This window comes from Littorina saxatilis, linkage group LG5 (assembly GCF_037325665.1).
Source record: "Littorina saxatilis isolate snail1 linkage group LG5, US_GU_Lsax_2.0, whole genome shotgun sequence".
In the NCBI taxonomy this organism is placed as follows: domain Eukaryota; kingdom Metazoa; phylum Mollusca; class Gastropoda; order Littorinimorpha; family Littorinidae; genus Littorina; species Littorina saxatilis.
The window spans coordinates 39,758,779-39,781,022 of NC_090249.1; the positions used below are offsets into that span (position 1 = coordinate 39,758,779).

The 22,244-nt window shown below is 43.8% G+C and overlaps 2 protein-coding genes and 1 long non-coding RNA gene across 3 annotated transcripts in view; 2 read left to right on the plus strand and 1 right to left on the minus strand.

Moving 5' to 3' along the window:
• LOC138967107 (succinyl-CoA:3-ketoacid coenzyme A transferase 1, mitochondrial-like) overlaps positions 1-11,400 on the plus strand; it is a 44,394-nt gene extending 32,994 nt beyond the window's left edge. Inside the window, exons 12-15 of the mRNA XM_070339587.1 lie at positions 848-937; positions 1,211-1,291; positions 2,008-2,109; positions 2,383-11,400. Of these exons, the coding sequence (XP_070195688.1) occupies positions 848-937; positions 1,211-1,291; positions 2,008-2,109; positions 2,383-2,424 (315 nt within the window). The 3' untranslated portion in view covers positions 2,425-11,400. The remainder of the gene's footprint in view (positions 1-847; positions 938-1,210; positions 1,292-2,007; positions 2,110-2,382) is intronic.
• A 5,435-nt stretch (positions 11,401-16,835) lies between these two features.
• LOC138965882 (uncharacterized) lies at positions 16,836-18,230 on the minus strand. The gene is made up of 2 exons (XR_011455547.1): positions 18,005-18,230; positions 16,836-17,474 (listed from the first exon to the last, which is right to left on the minus strand). It is a non-coding gene; the product is annotated as an uncharacterized lncRNA (long non-coding RNA).
• A 1,479-nt stretch (positions 18,231-19,709) lies between these two features.
• LOC138967105 (succinyl-CoA:3-ketoacid coenzyme A transferase 1, mitochondrial-like) overlaps positions 19,710-22,244 on the plus strand; it is a 31,732-nt gene continuing 29,197 nt past the window's right edge. Inside the window, exons 1-2 of the mRNA XM_070339584.1 lie at positions 19,710-19,860; positions 21,343-21,451. Coding sequence (XP_070195685.1) covers positions 19,774-19,860; positions 21,343-21,451 — 196 coding nt within the window. The 5' untranslated portion in view covers positions 19,710-19,773. The remainder of the gene's footprint in view (positions 19,861-21,342; positions 21,452-22,244) is intronic.

The following is a 22,244-nucleotide window of genomic DNA, read 5'->3' on the forward strand; positions in this document are numbered from 1 at the left end:
ATGACCTCTCAAGGGACCGATTAAGTGGTTGCTACGGGAAAGTGTACGATATACAAGTAGAAACACCCCTTTTAAGACCCCCCAAAATATTAGAAAATCTGGTCTTTAAAAGGAGGGAGTCTTACAATGCAGGTAAATGTACAGATGTTATTAACAAGAACATCTGAAAAATCAAGGTCTTAAAAAGGAGGTTCCACTGTAGAAGAAAAACGGTTTGGAATTCTTCGGAGTGGTTGTTGTGGGCAGGTGGTTGCCTTTGAGAGGTGGTCACGTGCTGGTTTGACAGTATCATGTTGTACCCTTGGTTTTTGTTCTTCACTGGTAACTGCAATGATATAACACCTTTGTGACCAGCCCAGTGTGTTACTTCACTGCGGATGCGGCCTGACAGTGACACTTTGGTTACATTTATAGAAAAAAGAGACAACAGATTAAGGTGTCCCTTCTTTGGAGTTGTTGTATCATTAAAGGTGCCTTGTCTTTTAGTTGAAAATGTTTGAAGAATCACAACTACATCAGCCTGAGCCAAGATATGATGATTTTGCAAAGAAGTCAAGTTTTTTGAGATGCTGATGACTAACGTTTGCAACAGAAAGGCCTTCTCTTGTTCTAGAGCTGTTGCAGTAATGGAATGAGGAATGGTTCCAAGAGGAATTGGCAGGAAAAACTGTTTGCATTTCTTGATGATCAGAGAAAGGAGATATTTTTTAGGGTATAATCAGAATAGAAACAGACCTACAGAAAAGGTTCGTTTGACTGTTCTGTTATTTGACCATGCTGATTCTAAAACAAATAAGAACGATGTTTTATGCTTGTGGTTATGATGGTATGTATGTAATTTTTGTAGGGGAAGATGGTGAAGGGAATGGGAGGTGCTATGGATCTGGTCTCCTGTTTCGACACCAAGGTCATCATCGCCATGCAGCATGAAGCAAAGGTCAGCCCATGTAGAACCACTTTAATTTTGAAGTTCAGAAATCCCTTTTATTGGAGCTGCTAAAACAATTGACACACACACACACACACACACACACACACACAGTCTCTCTCTCTCTCTCTTATCCCCCCCCCCTTCTCTGTTATATTTGCATGCATCCAGGTAAGTTTCACATGTCACATATACAATTGTCTTGTGTATTTTATTTTGTAACCAGAATCTTTTTGAATTCATTTCTCCATACTTCAAAAAAAGTTGATTCATTTCTTTCAGAATGGCAAACCCAAAGTTGTGGAGGAATGCAGTCTCCCTCTGACAGGCCAACACTGTGTGGATATGCTCATCACAGAAAAGGTGAACATTTGAGGACATTCAAGTTTAATGGGTCATGATTGGGGGACTATCATCTCATCTAGCTGATATTGAGCACTTCCGCTACTGCAAAATTGGGTCAATGTTAGAGTTAGAGGCAACAGGCGTATTCCATTCTGAGCTCAGAGATGTGCTAGCTGTGAGCATGAATGTATCAAGCAGACGCAGCAAATTGTTCAAAAGGAAGCTACTTTGGGTCTGTCTGATGTCTGTGTTCTTTATCTCTTTGCGTCTGCTAGTAAACTATTTTCCTTTTTAGCTCAGCAGAAGCGCTCATTCCTTTTAAAGCTGATGTAGCCCGAAAGGAATTAAAGATTTCCAAAGACATTTGACTGAGCTTTCTTGCATAAATTTGTATTCATTTCATGTATCTTCTCTGATCAAGTTCCAGTGAAGAACAATGTGGAAGCAAACATGTCATGCTCTGATATTTTTAAATGTTCCCTTTTCACAATCTGCCTTTAAATTTAGACAATAATTCATTACAAACAACTTCCTTGTGAAAATGGTGTGCTAAGAATATACTTGATTAAAGATTCTGGCTCAGAAATGATGTCCTGCGCTTTCGTCTCCGCTACACATGCCTTCAAATGCATGGCTTAATGGCAGTAAAAGAATGCAGATGCATGTATAAGTAGAATGACTAACAAACATTTGTTGTTTCTCATGTGATCATTAGCTTTTACTTTCCAACACAGGCAGTGTTTGACATTGACAAAAAGAAGGGGATGACACTTATTGAGATAGCAGATGGAGAGACATTGGAAAGCCTTCAAAAATCAACAGACTGTGAATTTATTGTAAGTACTATGTGTGTGTGTGTGTATGTTACTGATGTGTGCATGTGTGTGGGTGTGTGTGTGGGTGTGTGTGTGTACGATCCTGCTGCATATTTGCGAATGTAAATTGTATGTACATTTATTGTTCAGTATTTATCCATTTGTGTGCTTTTGTATGTGCATGTATATTGTCTGTCTGTCTGTCTCTGTGTGTGCATGATATGTATGCAGGTATTGTGTGTGCAGACTTTAAGTTAAATTTGTTGCTTTATGTCCTGGTCTGGGTTTTTGCAGGTGTCCCCAGACCTGAGGCCAATGCAACAAGTCCAGATATGAGTATGGCAACATCTTCTTCTTCTTGTCGATCACTCAGATGGAAACGCCGGTTCTCCGCGCAAATGTTGCCGTGCGCTGTAGGTCGTCCAGACTGCCATAGAGCTTCCCTTGCACCGTGGTCGCCTCCGCCCAGATCTGGCTCCTGAGGCCATCGTGTAGTGGGCAAGTCTGCAGCAGGTGTTCCATTGTCATGCTGCCTGTTTGACAAGGGCACTGGTCTGACTGGCCAATTCTGAACTTGGTGAAAAGGTGGTGGTTCATTCGTTTGTGGCCTGTCCGCAGCCTGAATATGAGGACCTGCTCAGACCTTGTATGGCAACATGATACTGTAATTAACTGGAAATGTTCAGCACAAATTTAGCGTGGTGTCTGATCTCCCACCTCAGCTAAACAAACCCCTGCAGGCCTTCCAGGTAAAAACTCAGATAAAAATGCTCATCAACTTCTTCAACTTTAAGACATCGATGTTAAGAAGTCAACTCAGTACTATACTTGACCGTTGTTTGTAGATTGACTTGTGACATGAGGAAATCTGTTAAGACGTTGTGCCAATGCTACTTGTTGAAACTGTGATGACCTGTCAACTTCCTTAAACATCTTTGATAACATTGTTCTACTTCACCTTTCTTCCAGCACGATACACTTTCACAATTGAATGACCAACTTTGGCCATTGTATTAATTCCCATATTGCTGTTCTGGCGAGATACATCATTAGATGGGAAACTTTGGACATTACAGGTATAAATGCAATTATCAGAGACTGGGTGCAAGGTTTGCTTGATATTTTAGCAACTCAACTCAACTCAACTCAAATTTATTAATCCATATGGAAATTATATTGTAACAATACTCATTTCCAATCAAAAGAATAAGAATGCAAAATAAAAAAATAATAAAAAAAATAAAAACATCATAAGAAAATAAGTGAGTATGATTATTATGAGTATGATCACAGTCTCACTAACGCAAACAGTCATCCGTCAAGTCTGCCAACACACAACTCACTCACACAACAACAACAGCAACAGCAATACAACAGCAGAAGGTAACATCAGACTGTACATGAAGTGTCTTACCTTAGTAATGATAAAACCGACAGTGATATGTCTGTGTATATTATAATGTTTGTTTGATCATGGGTGGTACAATTGGAATGGAAGGGGTCATATCAAAAATAGATTTGGCATACATGAATTTGTACACAGTCATATATGTTGTTAGCGTGTGGGCAGTCTGATTTGTTTGGAAGAAATGAAAATGTAGAATTATGACTCATTAATGTTGATTGAGAGAGAGTGTGCAAATTCTATTAAAAAAACACAATTACGAAACACACGTGATTGTCTGGAAAATGGCAAATCTTTTAAAGACCAGACAACAAAATAGAAATGTGGATGATACAGTGTGGTCCAAAGGTCATTTTGTGACGAACAGAATATATGATGACAAATAGAAGTGTGAATACATGTAATTAATATTTGTCAGTACTTGACAGTTCCAAATACTAACCGGACCATGTAAGTGTATGCTAATGTATCTCGATGTTGTTTTTAACGTGTAGTTGTGATGAAATCAAGATTTGTTTATTATTTGTTAAGTGCATGAGTTAATTAAATGCTTACTTAGACTAGAAACGTGTTAAACCCATGAGTGCTTTCCTCACACTGAGTTGACCAAATTACAATTAAGTAGAAGTGCAATGCCAAGGCACTGCATACCCCCAGCGAAGGACAAATTCTCTCTCTCTCTCTCTCTCTCTCTCTCTCTCTCTCTCTCTCACACACACACACACACACACACATTCACACACATACACACACCCCAAGTCACACACACTCACGCACACACACACACACACACACTCACGCACACACACACACACACACACACACACTCATTAAATTACATATTCTTACTCCAATTCTCATGAATGCATTGACTTCAGTCTCACATGCTAGATGTCGAAAAAACCACTCAAATTACCTGCCCTTAGTAGGGTGGTAACCAAGCTAAAAGCGACGCCATAGCCGTTGCTATGGCCTGACCTTGCTCAGTTACCCATAACACCCTGCGCACCACGTGAGCGCCAGCATCCGTAATAATCATTCTCGACTTTCGACAACACACGGTGGACGTGTCGATTTTTGTCACTCACTTTTGGCCTTCGCATGCCGGCTCGTCCGTGAGACTAGCTGGTTCTTGTGGGGCTGCCTGTCTATCTACCTTTTGGTGAGATCTTTCCTTTTTTCTTTGGTTGTTAGCTTTTTGTTGAACAGGCACGCAGAAGTGGGTGACTGTTTTTCGCCGGTCTTAAAATGGCCGACAACAAAGCTAAACTTGGCGCGAGACTGGAAGGTGACAAGGCTCTTAGCCCGGTTAAGAAAACTAAACCTAAGAGTAAGCCTAAGAACGTTGATTTGCCTATTATGCGAGTCGTAGATCCGTCAAACAGCACTTCTTTATGTTCCTATCCCTCCGAGGGCGGGTTCAGTTCTTTCACAGCTCGCTTACCCTGATGGGGGTAATCAGCCGGGGCCTTCAGCCTTAGGCTCATTAAAGACTGAATTGTTCGAATATTATTTCTCAACAGTTTGCGTCACGTTCTGGGGTCTCTCCGCTGCCTCCGGCGGTAGGGGATTCTTCCTCCCTGGCTCGGCTGGGGTTGTCGTCGTCTGTGTCGACTGATGGGGGGGGGGGATGGTTTAGAGTTTTCTGCTTTTGCTGAGACTCTCTTCTGTGCTCTCTTATAGGCAATCTTATCCTCCCTGAACTCTCTTTTGGGTTAGGGAGGATGCCTTGAATAAGGGCCTTAGCCAGGCTGCTGGCAGCTTGGGCTAGGGTCATCACCGAGCAGAGGAGTTCGTCGGTGACGTTCTAGGCCCACACTGTTTTTACTTGGTGTGATCTCCTTCTTTTACAAGGGGTTTGATTTCACGCCGGTTACAGGAAGCAAGGGTCAGGCTTTTTCTGGGGTTGTTTAAGCCTACTCAGAAGCCAGAATCTTTCCCTTCCTTTTTGGACCACTAGCAGCGCATTTATGCGCTCCCGGTTACAAAGTGGGTGTTTTGGTTCAGTGTCTCCTCCCTCTCCGCGGGAGGTGGGTCGGCATGGGCTAGAAGTATCAGCTTTGGCTGAGATTTTCCTCTGTGCTCTCACATGAGCTTTCCTTTTGCGTTCCTGCAGACAGGAAATGGCTTGGTTTTTGGAGGGTATTTGTCTCTGGACTACCTCGGGGGCTGGTTGAGCTTTTTCAAGGTCAATCAGCTTGTCAGCTGCACTTTCATATGGTGTTGAACCAGGCTTTTTGCCTGGTGTACCGTGTTCTCAGTAGCCAGGCAAAATTCCGAGCTGTCCTCATCCCAGGTTTTTACCTGGGCATGCTGTTCGACTTTGTCTCTTGGAAGGCTTGTCCTTCACACAAGAGAGAATAGGGAGGCTTTAAGCTCTTTTCACTGCCAGACTGGCACGAGAGCAGACCTCTGCGAGGTCTTTAGACTTGGTCTTCGGTCGGACGGTATCAATGGCTATGCTGGCCCTCGAGTCTTTCCTCAAGGTTTTTTTTGAGGGGCTCGGCCTCACAGGTCTGGGACATGAGGGTCCTCTTCCAGAGTGGGTTCCTCCACGCGAGTAGGTGGCTGGAATCCGTTTGGATCGCTCAGGGCGTTTGCCCTAGCTTTGTTTCCCCCCGGACTTAGACCGCTTTATAGATGCGTTTCCGTCTGGATGGGGCCTACATTGGCAATTGCAGTCTTGAGGCTGTGGATGTAGACGCAACTCCTTGGGCTTCTCTTTTGCCTGGAGTTAAGAGCAGTAGCTCTCAGTCTACTAGCCTTTCCTTTTGGCTATTTACAGGCATGTCCTGTTGCATTCGGGCAATTCTTCTGTTGCTTCTTATGTGAACTAGCTGGGAGGAGCAAGTTCTCACTCCCTGTCAGACAGAGTATAAGGGATTCTGATTGGGTTTTCACACTAAATCATTTTCTCAGGGGAATATCTCCCCGGCCGGCTCTGCTATCTGGCCGACTCGCTTAACAGGTCCGCTCAGGGCTTGCACATGGATTGGGCCATCTGCTTACGGGTCTGGAGGTGTGCTGTTTGTGTTTTAGATCGGGTGTTTTGACTCTGGTCTTTGGGCATGAAGCATATAATTCCTCCACGAGCTTTAGCTCAGGTTCTTATCTCTTTACACTGTGGGTGAAAGAGGCTTCTTTTATTTGTCTCTCTCTAGAGGCTGTGCTACTTTCATAGGACAGTCCTATGAGTGGTGCTTTTTGAACAAGGAGGGGGGGGGGGGGCGTTCAGTCCTTCCTCTATTCCTTTTCAGACGTTAGGTTAGGGAGTCCAGAGTCTGGTGTTCTTCTCTGGCTGGTGGTGTTCCTCTCGCCTATGCGAAGTTTGCCAACAGCTCAGGGACAGAGTTTGGGCTTCCTTTATTGCCGTGTTGCGTTCTGGTCGCCAAGGCGAAGTTTTGCAAACGGCTTACTGGAGATCAGACGATGTTTTCATCAGTTTTTATCTTCATGATATCTCCTGCACTCGGCTAGACGGCTCCAGTTCATTGCCGGCTTTAGTTGCTGCAGGGCAGGTTCTTTCAAGGACATAAGTAGGTTCCCTCCGCCTTTAGGAGGAATCTGCATTCATGAGAATTGGAGTAAGAATATGTAATTTAATGGAAAAATTTTTAGTAAATTTTCATTTGATTAATATACTTACCCAATTCTCATAGTTAATACTCTCCCATCCATCCCCGCTGTCTTATATCCTTGGGGTGTTTTAATAGTCTCGAATGATTATTACGGATGCTGGCGCTCACGTGGTGTGCAGGGTGTTATGGGTAACTGAGCAAGGTCAGGCCATAGCAACGGCTATGGCGTCGCTTTTAGCTTGGTTACCACCCTACTAAGGGCAGGTAATTTGAGTGGTTTTTTCGACATCTAGCATGTGAGACTGAAGTCAATGCATTCATGAGAATTGGGTAAGTATATTAATCAAATGAAAATTTACTAAAAAATGTTCCATTAAATTACATATTCTTACTCCAATTCTCATAAATGCAGATTCCTCCTATGGACAGATGGACATACACACCTTTACAAACAAACACACATACACACACAAACATACACACAAACTCATGCACACACACACACTCTCTCTCTCTCTCTCTTTCTTACAAACAGACACATATACACACGCACACACACACACGTAGACATAATCCTGCACACATTTAGGAAGCATTTTTCTTTAAACTAATTTTGTTTTACAGGACAAGGGAACCCTAGAGGTTCAGAGGTACTGAGCAAACTGTTAATTGGTTGGTTTTTGGCTTTGCCTATCCCTTCAACCTATTTGGCTATTCGGGGCCAATCCACTGAGCAAATGAAGCCTATATAACATGTGGCATGATTTATTGATCCAAATTGACTTTCAATGCCTTTTCATTCAGAGCTGACACATGTATTTTTTTTATTTTTTATTGACCATTACACTTACAGTAAGTCTTCAATATTGTTGGGAACAGAAAAATTAAAAATGATTGTTTTTAGGGTCATTGTTACTTACATTGTTTACTACAGCTGCTCGTTTAGATACAAATTATGATTCGCTTTGCCAGTTGTGTAACACATTTGTTGACAACTGACTTCTTTTGCTTTTTGTTGTGTCATTACTGTATTGGCATGGATGGAGTTTATGACAAAGATCAGATCTGCTTAATCAACAAAAACAGTGTTAAAAATATATCATGAAACCCAACACGCGGAATTGAATCTCACTGAAAGTAATTGTGTTCATAGAATTTTAAAGTTCTAGCGACTCCGGGTGCTATTGAATGAGGGAGAGACAAGGAATGGTCAGAGTGTTTACAATGATTCATCTGCATAGTTATGGTCAAATTTATATCCATTTGTTAATTCATACCAGGACATTTCTCATGTTCTTCTTCTTCCGCGTTCGTGGGCTGAAACTCCCACGTACACGTATTTTTTGCACGAGTGGAATTTTACGTGTATGACCGTTTTTTACCCCGCCATTTAGGCAGCCATACGCCGTTTTCGGAGGAAGCATGCTGGGTATTTTCGTGTTTCTATAACCCACCGAACTCTGACATGGATTACAGGATCCTTAGTTGACTCTGAGAAATAAATCTCTCGCCGACGAACTCACACTGACAGCGGCCAACTGGATACAAATCCAGCGCGCTTCCGACTGAGCTACATCCCCGCCCTTCTCATGTTCGTTTATCTACTTTTGTTGAATAGCCTGCATGCATGAGATTTTTGCATTAACTGGAGGATTTCCACATTTACATAGATAACTTTTTGCTCCCCAAATTGCACAATTTTTCTTTTTTTTCTCCCCTTTTTTTCCGTGCATCATGGAGTTCTTGTTTGTTGTTGTTGTTTTTCTTCTTTTTCTGTTGTAGTTGTTGTTTCTGTATAAATAATGATCTCATGTCTGATAGCACATGTATATAAATTCATGGCCCTCACATTTTGTTATATGACTAAGCTATTGTTTCATTCTTTTCATTTCTCTAAATAAAATTTCCTGTCTTTCTTAAAACTTTCTGTGGTAGTTTTTGAAGTTCCTTTCTGATATATGATGTCTGGTTTTGTTTTTACATTGTTGGTTTCTCTCTTTCCCTCTTGCTTTGCCCAACCCTTTGAGGAAAAAATGATTTTTAGCACTGCACGTGTACATTCTACTTAAGACTGTCCATTTGTCAGCATTGCCTTACAACGCATTCACCATCAAGTGTTGCTGGATTTATCAACCTCTTTGCTCTTTTCTTGTGTTCATTGTTTCTGATTTGCTGATAAGTGATATTTTCTTGTCATAAGACTGTTTATGAGAGTATTTTGAGTTAAATTTGTATCTTTAAGATTGACTTTTTCAACACTGTCTTGAACTATCTGTGGAATCAGTTTGGTGTTGAGCTTTTTTTCAAGTGCTTCATATGCCATTCTCACGGTTTTTGTGAGGCTCTGCCATATAATTATATCAAGGCTTGTGCAATGCAATAAAAGGTGGGAGATCTTTCATCTGTTCTCTTTTTTCAGTCTGATGCTGTAAACATTTTGGGATTTATTTTGATGAATGAGGGATGGACAATTATGTAGATTTACTTCTTTGAATGTTCTTCTTTTTTCTCGTATGGTATGGTACGTGGTGCAGTAGCGAGGAAGCTGAGTTGATGATCTTGGTCTGCCCATCGATGAGTAGAACGCATCGGCCCCTCACTTCATTTAGCCCATCACTAGAAGCAGTGTACGAGTGTGTCCAATTGTTATCCATTACAGCTTAAATCTTTGAGCCAGAAGTGAATGTTGAGGGAGGACCAGTGTTCCCGTCCATCTCCCATAGAGGGAGCTGCTGCCAGGTTTACGAAGGTGCTTCCTCTCCACAGACACCCCATACACCCCAACCTTCTTTCTTAAAGGTACCGTTATTACCCGGGCACACGTTCATCTTACATCTGACCAGGCTTGGCATGGATGGAATAAGAGAATATTCCTGCCATGACTGGCCACCTGCAACGTTAGGACATTTATGGCTGGTTCTGACGTTTCCTTTTCATTGCAGGTGTCATCTTTTGATGACCGTGGCGAACACATTTTGGTCAAGTAAAAAAAAAAGGGTACAACAGAAGGATTCAATATTGGCAGGTACCCTCATTGAAGGGGCCTCATGTTGCAGGTACATTGGACCCCCCCCCCCCCCCCCCCTTAAGACACACCCTCCCGAAGTAAGACTTCCCCGATTTTAAGAGCTATGGTTTTCAGATTTCCTGTTCGTAACCTCTGTAACTTTATACATTTACATAATTGTTATCATGGTGTTCAAGTTAGGTCTTAAAGGGTTTTTGTTTGTTTGTTTGTTTGCTTAACGCCCAGCCGACCACGAAGGGCCATATCAGGGCGGTGCTGCTTTGACATTTAACGTGCGCCACACACAAGACAGAGGTCGCAGCACAGGCTTCATGTCTCACCCAGTCACATTATTTATTCTGACACCGGACCAACCAATCCTAGCACTAACCCCATAATGCCAGACGCCAGGCGGAGCAGCCACTAGATTGCCAATTTTAAAGTATGATCTTAGGTATGACCCGGCCGGGGTTCGAACCCACGGCCTCCCGATCACGGGGCGGACGCCTTACCACTAGGCCAACCGTGCCGGTGTGGTCTCAAAGGGGGTGGGGGTTCCACTGTACTACTGCATTAGATGGAAATTCTGCTTCTGTCTGTATATTGTTTTAGAATAACCACGCTGTCACGTCTTATTTCTTACTTACAGTCAGTATCTGGCTGACCGTCAGCCTTTGATGGAACAGAAAAGGAAAAAGTATCTGCTCTGTCTTTATTAACCATTGCGATCTCTATGCGCTTGTTTTTGCCATTCAAGTCACACATGTAGTAGCCTGTAGTTTTGCTGAAGATTTTGCTAATACTGTTTGTTAATGGGGTATTTTCTGTGCGTATTTGATTAATATAAATCAAAGTGTTCTGCTGGGGATCGAATCAATCAAAGCGTTCATACTTGTGTCTGCCGGTAGCATAAAAGTTACGTTGAACTGCATTTTATTATTACTAGACAAGTATTTGACACACACACACACACACACACACACACACACACACACACACACACACAAAAGCACACACACACACACAAACACACACACAGACATCAAATTTTAATTATTTATTATATATAACATATGTTTGTGCCATCTTTAGTGTGACACATGTGACTGTTTCAATGTTGTATCAATTTATTCCATATTGACTGCATTTGCTGTTGAAAAAAATATGATACACTATTTACATTTCAATTGTTTGAGCTTTTCGGTGTATTTTTGGCAAGTTTACGATATGCTGTGCTTCCGGTACATGTAATTGTCTTTATCCTATATGTGTGCAAGTAATACATGGATAATATATACATGTACAATGTGCTAAGTAAAAAGGCTCTTGAGTTTTGGAGAAAGCGCACGTGCGTGTGTGTACGTACGTGCGTGTGACTGTGTGTATCTGTGTGTGACAGAGAGAAAGAGAATGTGGGTTTCTTTGTATCCGTGCTTGTTTGTCATTATGTGTGTGTCTGTGGATGTGGTTGTCAATGTATTTGCGTAAAGGGAGTATTTTTTGCGTTTATTTGAAAAATATAATTCAGTGTTTTACTTGGGAACCACTCAAAGCATTCATACTTGTGTTTTCTACATGTATAGAAGCACAAAAGACACCGTGAACTGTATTTTCATACTAAATGAACAATACAAGTATATGGACATGTGCTGTCTCTCTCCCTCAGTCACACAAACACAAATACACACGCACACACATTTATACATATCACCAAAACTGAGAAAGACTGGTTCCGGTCACCAAGACGCAGAACGGCAAATTCGAGACAAGGCAAAGTTAACTTGCGTCAAATGACACCTCCGTCGCCAGTAAAGTACGTCATAGTTGTATTGCTTTTGGTCAATCGAGATGGAAGTTTATTATTAATAAACTGCCATCGAGATATATCTCGACATTCACTGGTCTTAGGGTTTTTGTTTTCAAAGAAGAAAGAAACTTGCTTGAACCACAGGCGGAAGGTATCGTTCACTGGACCACTACTTTCATAGTCTTTCTATGAAAGTAGTCGTCCAGTGAACGATACCTTCCGCCTGTGCTTGAACACGGACCACTTCTCCGAGCAAAATCAACAAACCTAATCACTCGCATTCCACCTCAAGGTCTCGGCCAACCAAGATTATAGCAAAGCCGTCGAATGGTACCGTAAACCACAGGCACTCGTCACGAGGTGGGCGGGGCCTATGTCTTACTTGGATGTCACTTGTGATGGACGGGGGGTCTTTTCTCATGGTTTATACAAGGTATGATACTGAGTCTCTCGACCTCGTCGGCAAACTTCGCATTCCTGCTATACACAGCTTAGCAAAGCAAAACAACGGCTATGATAAAATCAAGTATACATTAAACTATCAGCAGCTACAGATTTATACCAATTAGACGTTGCTACGGCTGTTATTTTGCAAAACGGCACAGATTTTGGCACACAAAAACCCACGTTGTTCTAGACCGAACGGAAGTTACGTATGACTTACTTCCCCTTATAATCAAACCAAGACAACAAACTGTGCCTTCATTGGCTGAAGGAAAAATATTGCGCGAAATCTGACGTGTAGATCTGTTGTAGATTTGAGAAAACATAAGAAGGTTGTTACATGTACATGTACTAATGTTGCAATCTTGAATAAAATAGAAAGATTGTTTTTGTGGCTCAAGACTGTTATTTTTATGGAGCTTTTCTCAATGTCTGTCCAAAATTGCGCTCCATGAGAGAGAGGAAAGAGAAATTTTGTTTCCCATCCACATCAGTTACGAGTTGGTTGTTGATGTATACTGTTCAAAAAAAGAAACGCATAGTTGCTACTTGCCAAATTTGTTTTATTTTTCGAAAAAATTAACAGAAAATCCAATATTTAGATTATTTGTTTGAAATTTGGTATGGACACAGTTGAATGCACACACAGTTCATTTGCATCTTCAAATCAATCAGTCAATCAATACGATTGGGTGCCGAGGCTGTCAAGTCAGTAGGGGGTGTGACTGCCTTGAGCAGCAACAACTGCCCGGCACCTTCTGGGCATGGACTGGATCAGATGCCGGATATCTTGCTGTGGGATGGTGTCCCACTCCTCCTGAAGTGCCTGCAATAGATCGCGGTGATTTGCCGGCGCTTCTTCTCGCCTGCGCACACGTCTGTCCAATTCATCCCAGAGGTGTTCTATCGGGTTCATGTCTGGCGACATGGATGGCCAGGGAAGCACCTGGACATGGTGGTCGGTGAGGAACTGGGTGGTGAGTCGTGCTGTGTGCGGGCGAGCGTTGTCCTGCTGGAATATGGCATCCTGGTCAGCCAGAAGAGGAAGGGCGTGTGGGCGCAGAATTTTCTCCACGTATCGCTGGGCAGTTATGCGCCCTTGGACGTGCACCAGGGTGCTCCTTCCAGCGGTATTGATCGCCCCCCACACCATGACGCCTCCACCACCATGAACGGGTGCCTCATCCACACAGTTGGGCGCGTAACGTTCGTTTACTCTCCGGTAGACCCTCCTCCGACCATCATGTCGCTGGAGCAGGAAGTAGGACTCGTCGCTGAACCACACGTGTCTCCAGTGATTCCGGACGGTCCAGCGAAGGTGCTGGTTGCCCCACTGCACTCGGTTCTGGCGATGGCGGCGGGTGAGGACAGCTCCTCTGTGAGGTCTGCGAGCTCTCAAACCAGCTTCATGCAGGCGGTTCCGCACGGTCTGGTCCGATAATCGGTGTGGCCCGGGGAGAGCCTGGACAGAAGATGAGGCCGACAGGAAACGATTCCGGAGGTGGCGGAGCCGTATGAAGCGGTCGTGAGCAGCAGTTGTCGCCCTTGGTCTTCCCGCTCGTGGCAAGTCAGCAACGGAGTCAGTGGCTTGAAACCTGACCCACAGTCTACTGATGGTGCTCTAGGACACGTGGAAGTGCCTGGCGATTGCACTTTGACTTTGGCCTGCTTGTATACGACCCAATGCAATTTGGCGGTCTTCTCTGCTCAATCGGGCCATCTTTCGTCGCTGAATTGTCGTCTGATTTCTTTGTGGCGAACAATCCGCTTTTATGGGTTTTGGAAGACATGGTGAGAGCTCAATATTCCCCGAGTTTCACGAGATTACACTGAAGCATGACGAGTGGTCATGCCAAATGAGCAATTTTGACATTGTAGCCACTGATAACGCATGCGTCACGTGCAGAGCTCACTTGTGGCAATGGACGAAAGGTCGACGACCAGATAAACATTTTCTGCAGTTTGGTGGATATCCTTGTAGCCATATAACTAAATTAACCAAATATTACAAGCTATGCGTTTCAGTCTTTTTTTTTAACAGTATATACTGTTCAAAAAAAGAAACGCATAGTTGCTACTTGCCAAATTTGTTTTATTTTTCGAAAATATTAACAGAAAATCCAATATTTAGATTATTTGTTTGAAATTTGGTATGGACACAGTTGAATGCACACACAGTTCATTTGCATCTTCAAATCAATCAGTCAATCAATACGATTGGGTGCCGAGGCTGTCAAGTCAGTAGGGGGTGTGACTGCCTTGAGCAGCAACAACTGCCCGGCACCTTCTGGGCATGGACTGGATCAGATGCCGGATATCTTGCTGTGGGATGGTGTCCCACTCCTCCTGAAGTGCCTGCAATAGATCGCGGTGATTTGCCGGCGCTTCTTCTCGCCTGCGCACACGTCTGTCCAATTCATCCCAGAGGTGTTCTATCGGGTTCATGTCTGGCGACATGGATGGCCAGGGAAGCACCTGGACATGGTGGTCGGTGAGAAACTGGGTGGTGAGTCGTGCTGTGTGCGGTCGAGCGTTGTCCTGCTGGAATATGGCATCCTGGTCAGCCAGAAGAGGAAGGGCGTGTGGGCGCAGAATTTCCTCCACGTTTCGCTGGGCAGTTATGCGCCCTTGGACGTGCACCCGGGTGCTCCTTCCAGCGGTATTGATCGCCCCCCACACCATGACGCCTCCACCACCATGAACGGGTGCCTCATCCACACAGTTGGGCGCGTAACGTTCGTTTACTCTCCGGTAGACCCTCCTCCGACCATCTTGTCGCTGGAGCAGGAAGTAGGACTCGTCGCTGAACCACACGTGTCTCCAGTGATTCCGGACGGTCCAGCGAAGGTGCTGGTTGCCCCACTGCACTCGGTTCTGGCGATGGCGGCGGGTGAGGACAGCTCCTCTGTGAGGTCTGCGAGCTCTCAAACCAGCTTCATGCAGGCGGTTCCGCACGGTCTGGTCCGATAATCGGTGTGGCCCGGGGAGAGCCTGGACAGAAGATGAGGCCGACAGGAAACGATTCCGGAGGTGGCGGAGCCGTATGAAGCGGTCGTGAGCAGCAGTTGTCGCCCTTGGTCTTCCCGCTCGTGGCAAGTCAGCAACGGAGCCAGTGGCTTGAAACCTGACCCACAGTCTACTGATGGTGCTCTGGGACACGTGGAAGTGCCTGGCGATTGCACTTTGACTTTGGCCTGCTTGTAAACGACCCAATGCAATTTGGCGGTCTTCTCTGCTCAATCGGGCCATCTTTCGTCGCTGAATTGTCGTCTGATTTCTTTGTGGCGAACAATCCGCTTTTATGGGTTTTGGAAGACATGGTGAGAGCTCAATATTCCCCGAGTTTCACGAGATTACACTGAAGCATGACGAGTGGTCATGCCAAATGAGCAATTTTGACATTGTAGCCACTGATAACGCATGCGTCACGTGCAGAGCTCACTTGTGGCAATGGACGAAAGGTCGACGACCAGATAAACATGTTCTGCAGTTTGGTGGATATCCTTGTAGCCATATAACTAAATTAACCAAATATTACAAGCTATGCGTTTCAGTCTTTTTTTTTAACAGTATAGAACGATAGCAAAGGAGTCAGGTCAGATAATGCACACAGCACGAGACGCTTGCAGAGAAGGATATATATACAATCAGGGCTCTTGCATGCTTACAGTGTGATCTTTCTTGCTATTTTTCATCAATGAACATAATGCCACAGCAAAACATATTTAACCCAATTGTACTTTGTGGTTTATGTTGAGAGTGAAGTTAGGATTTATCTTTTCAAGAAGTAGACTCTGCAGTCGTTCAGGCTATCCAAATAATCTAATTTGCAGGCTTAGGTTCCCAGTTAGCTAGCATACAAAGAGCACCAAGTGCAGTGACATCTGTGTACTGTACAGAGTAGGGCAACCGAGCTTGACCCATCTGTGCAATTATAAGTTGATCAAAATGCTAATCGAATTGATTGACAATTAAGCAGATAATACCCTCCTGCTGCATATTTTATGCACACATTTTTTTCAACAAAGTAACTAATTGTTTACAGGTTCTAGTGTTCATCACAAGACATATTCTTATTTATATTTTTATTTTCAGAAGCCATATACTCAGGATCATTCCACATCTCATACCTGCATGTGCATACTTCCAAACCATTGAAGAAGTCACACATGAGTAATTATATCATGATCCTTCATATATATTTATTTCAAATTAAATCTTTCATTAAACACCTCCATATGTTACTAATTCATACCAATGTACAACATACAATTTAGCAATAACAATATAGAGAAAGACACACTTTAACTAATAATCTGCATTCAAAATTATTACAACACTTCTTTCGACACACACACAAACACAAATGCTGTTTGGAATCCTACTGCTAAAGTTGAACGAACACATTTAACAGCAGCATGCAAGCATTCATTCTTGTATTCAACAAACATGCAAGTATACACTCTTCTTTCGTCTTTCAATAGACATTTTCCGAAAAAGACTGTGTTTGAGTGTTTATGGTGTAGTTTTATTTCTGGATGGTGAGCCGAGATAAAAAAAAAATTAAAAAACACATGTTGATCGTATAATAGTGAACAATAATCACAAAGTGCATATTTTGTCAAAGTGTTGGTGTCGGAAATATGCACGAGGGAGCCCACATTAACTGCCAGCATGATAGTTTGACTGTTGATTGAAAAAGTTAACACATGATGTACTCATGAGCTTGGATGTGCAGGTTTTGGAAAGAACAGTGCGTCATATGTATTTGCAGAAATTGTGTATCTAGACTGTGAGTGTGAGGCTTTTCATCACTTGCCTGAACATTATTATCCCTTAGCATAATTAAGGTTCTTAAAGGTCGGCGGTCAATAAAACCATGAGAAGATTTGTTTCCAAACATCGTCAACTGTTGTGTTGCTCCTGGGCCTAAGTTTTTTTTTCTCTCACTGGTCCACACTTTTTTTTTTTTTCTGATTTGAAGCACTGTTGTGACCACTGGCTAGTCAGCCTGCTGTCCGGTACATTTTGACATGTTGGAGGCCCTCTGATTGAAAAAAATATTGTGATAATTCTTGAAAAAGTTGGCCGCTAAGGTAAATCCTCTTCCTCTCCACTGTTTTGTTCTTGTCCATCAGACTGTTACTGAAACAAACAGTTCAGAATATCATTAGTGCGTATAGTCCTTAAGCCAAAACACTGGAGCTTTTTTCTTTCACCTCTCCATCTACTTATTTGTTTTGCTTTTGTACGTAGTACACTCACTCTCTTATCACACAGAGTTTCTCAAATAAAAAAAGGAACAAAACTAAAAACAGAGGAAACAAGCAAACAAACACCACCACAACCAAGAAGAAGAACAACCTAGCTGAAGACAAGCTGTTTTGCATAACGCAAACATGTGCATAACTCAAAATGGTAATTAGACAGGTAATTAATCATGTCTAAAAGTCAATTCCTAGAAGTGTGTAAATAGTCAAAGCTCTAACTAAAAATTTGAAATAAAAATGTATGACTAGTATTAAGTAGTAAACACACACACTGTGACACACACACACACGCACACACACACACACACACACACACACACACACACACACACACACACAGATGATCTTGTATTTTCTGATAACATGTCCTAATTAAACCATTGAAGAATAGGTGTCTGAACTTACTCAGAGATGAAGAGTTGACCTTCTGTTGTTATTCCTCAAGAGATTAGTTCTGCTCATGCATGTCGCCTCGGGTTTTCCGTGTTCGGCCTGCATGCAGTTCCCCAAGCATCCGCTGTGTAAACGGATGTCTCTTTGTCATGTCTGTAGCTCCACTGGATATGAGGCTTCTTGTAAAGTTCTTCTGCAATTTGCTGTTCCAGCACTATCACTATCATCAATGTAGAATACTCCACCTGCAAAAGTGCCGATACCCTTAATGTGTGTCAAATAACTTCTGATTCATAATGTAGATCTACACCCGATAGCCGAAATTGTGTGACTGGACAACTGATGTGTAAACCTGATGAAATATAATCTGTATTTGGTATCACTGACTCGGGAATTGCTGCTTCCATATTCAGCTATGAATCTTCAAATTACAATTTGAAACTGATTTACCCCTCCCCTTCGCTTCCAAAAATCACATCAATCTGAGAGAGGAAACATAAAATCCCCTAACTTGTCATTTACTTCTGGTCGTTAGATCTAAATGCAATTACAGTATTACAACTGAACTAGGTACACAGACTGAGTTTGAGATCTACTTGAATGAGTGAGCTGCCATACCCACGCTACCCAATAATCTCTCTCTCTCTCTCTCTCTCTCTCTCTCTCTCTCTCTCTCTCTCTCTCTCTCTCTCTCTCTCTCTCTCTCTCTCTCTCTCTCTCTCTCTCTCAAATAACCTGCTGAAGGGTTGGGGATACATGTGTTGGGGATTATCTATTCGAAAATTCGCTCACCTTCAAATGTGGACTCCGTTGCGTCTTCAGCAGAACATGATGAAAACCATGGGTCATATGTTTCGTGACGTTCAACAACAGGCTTTGAATGAGTTCATCGGCAGTAAACAAACAATTCTCTCATCTCTGCTCTTGGTTGAAACACAACCACAATCCCTGACAAAACAGACCTTCCAGTTTTCGAAAACTATCCGAAGACTTGATGCACTGCATGGTCACACTGGCCGAATCAGCTACTATTTTCTCTGGTGAATCCATGGTTTCCAACTCCATCACAAGGATGAGACAAGTCACAATCTAAATTTATGTTTGCATCCCATTATCTGGAAGTTGCAAGAAGAATCAAGCAATAGGAAAGTTGGCGGTGAACAGACAGATCGACTGACGAACGCCGCTGACAACTTTGTAATTTATATGCCTGGTCACGGGGTCACATGCGCAGGAAACATGCGCAACCTGTCTGTCGTCTGCTGCAATCTCGGTTTCTGATAACTTCACTACTTCCGTTCGGTCTAGAGCAACGACACGGACGGTCCGCTTGTAATAGTAGTAGTCTTGAGAGCGCACAGGCCCCGCCCACTTTGATCCCGACCCGCTCGTGACGAGTGCCTGTGCCGTAAACCAATCAGATAGATCTATGCGTAAACCAAGAATAGTGACGTAAGAGAATAGAATGTCGTCTTTTGATTTGGAACGTGACGTGTTTCATAACTTCTTCTGGACAACTCGGGTGGTCTTCTGCGTAGTGGTTGCGAGAGGACTTGTAGTTCCCTAGTTACCTTCACAAAAGGTGCCATAAAACGCACTGAAAGTACGATTTGAACACTCTACAAATCGTATTGTTGACATAGCGATTCGCTGATTGCAGAAAGTCTTTTGAGCCCGTCTACAGGGAGAATGGCCAGCGTCTCTATGCAGTTGACCCGTACCGATGACCTCAATGTCGTTGACTCACCAGCCAGTTCGACCTTTACCTTAGCTGGACAAGTATGTCATCCCTGCTGTCGCGAGTGGTGGCTCTTCAGCCTCTCCTTCGGGGAGGCAGGAGGGCAGCCGCAGCGTTCCTGTCCTTTCCGGTGAGTGGGAATGCATTTGAAATATTTTCATTCGTATTTATAAGCTTAAACGCAGACGGTGATTTTTAGAAACTGATTCGCCCCATTTTAGACCCCAACGGTTATAATCGTGTCCATCTTGTCCCATAAGCTGATGATTTTACTTATTTACAGGAGCACGTTTGAGTTTTGAGTTTAATTGTTCTGTATCTGTTGCTTGGTCTTTATAGTGGACAGACAGACAAATAAGTATGACTTGACTTGATCAGTGGTTGAGGCCCGTCAGGGCCTGTAGGCATACACCGTTCCAAAGTTGATGAAAAAAAGACACAACAAGGTGGCAATGCGTGGTGGTGTAAAAAAGAACAGAAAAAAAGTCATGTGCAAACTAGGCCATATTTTGAGGGTAGATTTTGACAGTGTACGTCCAGTCTACTCTTGAGGCTGTTGATTGTGGGAGCAGTGACCACAGAATCTTCTTCTTCTTCTTCTACTTCCGTAGAGGACTGGGTTCTTGCGAACGTCTTAGAGTCCTGCGGTTGAGTCACTGTTGCCGAGAGTGGCTAGCTCCGGCACACAGGGAGATTAAAAAGGTGGGGAGGTGAAAACTATGTCCAGGGGAGAGTGCGTTCAAGGGGCTCTCATGCCCGGCTGCAGGAGACTGCAGAATGAGTCTGGCAGATTGTTCCACGGGTTTACAACTCGATTGCTGGAGAAGTTTTGTTAGATGTTCAGTCTACCTCGATGTTTCTCAAGCTTGATGGAATGACCTCTGAGCTTTTGTGTCCTTCACCCTTGGGATTAGGCCTATATGTCAGTTCCGGCTTCTCTGTCGTACACTCCACGTAAACATCTATGTCACCCCTTTTACTTGTCCTTCCTTTTGTGCTCTTAGTTGGCAAATGAGGCAAATGCAACACATACTTTAGACTTGATGAGTGTGCGTTGGTGGTGATCTCTGGTTAGATGGCCAGAGTGCATGCGTGTGTTTCCAACTCAGAGACTTTCGCTGTAAACTTGGGATCCTCAACCCGTCCGAGGAGAGTCTGCATACAGTTGACTCTGGGAAATAAGTCCCCGGTCGTATCCGAATTTCGAACCCACACCGAAAGCGACTGACGAACTGGTTTAACAAAAATTACACGTTATAACTTATACACAGACTTAGCTACGGACCATGCAAGCATGGTTTCATTATAAGTCTTGCGTCAAGTGCACCCCACCACATACCAAAGAGTAAACATTCTGCTTGCTTTTTGTGCAGATTATGTTTGATGAATGCCAAATTTTGAAGATTGATACGAGTGTCTGTTAAGAAACTATTTCATGCAAAATCCCCACTCTGCCCAAAAGGCATTCAGGCTGTTGGCTGTTGGTATGTATTCAAGTGGAGGGCCGGTGGCCTTTTCCAATGTACAAACTTAGCCATTTCTGAGATGGTGACCCTGCTCGTTTACACGAGAAGGACTGTCCGTGCCTTTCACCATCTTTACTGTGTTTCAGTCGGAGAGGAGTGATTTTTCCACCACTTCGCAGCAGAATATCCAGTTCTGCAATTCCACCTTGGAGGCTGTTAAAGACATAAAGGATGGGTGCACGCTCATGGTTGGAGGTTAGTGCTCGAATCTGTTTGTCTCTCAGTCTACTTTTTATTTATGCAACCTCAATCTTCTCTCTCTCTCTCTCTCTCTCTCTCTCTCTCTCTCTCTCTCTCTCTCTCTCTCTCTCTCTCTCTCTCTCTCTCTCTCTCTCTCTCTCTCTCTCTCTCTCTGCCTGTCTCTCTGTCTGTCTGTCTGTCTGTCAGTCTGACTGTCTGACTGTCTGACTGTCAGTCTCTCTGTGTCTGTTTCTCCCTCTCCCTCTCTCTCTCTCTCTCTCTCTCTCTCTCTCTCTCTCTCTCTCTCTCTCTCTCTCTCTCTCTCAGTACGACGCACTGTCCAGGGCCTGCAGCAAGGCGAAGGTGGCGCTGGTCGACCACACCCCGACCTTCGTCACCAACAACGGCGCTCCACGCAAGGCCCTGTACATAAGTGTACATGGACGACCTGCATCCCAGTCGTCAGGGCACCGGCAGACTGGCGTGCAACATCAAGTACGCTAGCCAGCCGCGTGACGTCACCCACAGTGGCCACCGCAAACCACTGCTGGAGGATCCGGTCATTAGCCCGGACAAGTCCCCTGCACAGCATCCCCCTCACTACGAGATGTCGGAACAGCAACGACCCTGGGGACAGCCACCAAGACACCGTCTACACAACGTACCATCTGTTCGCTTCTCTGAAATAGTGAGACAGCCATGGCAGGCTGTTGGCGACCGTGACAACCACGTGTCAATGTCACCAGCCATCCGTGAACCGAGGCGGAGTGATTCAACCTCTTCACACCAGGGCACCTCGGGTCTGCCT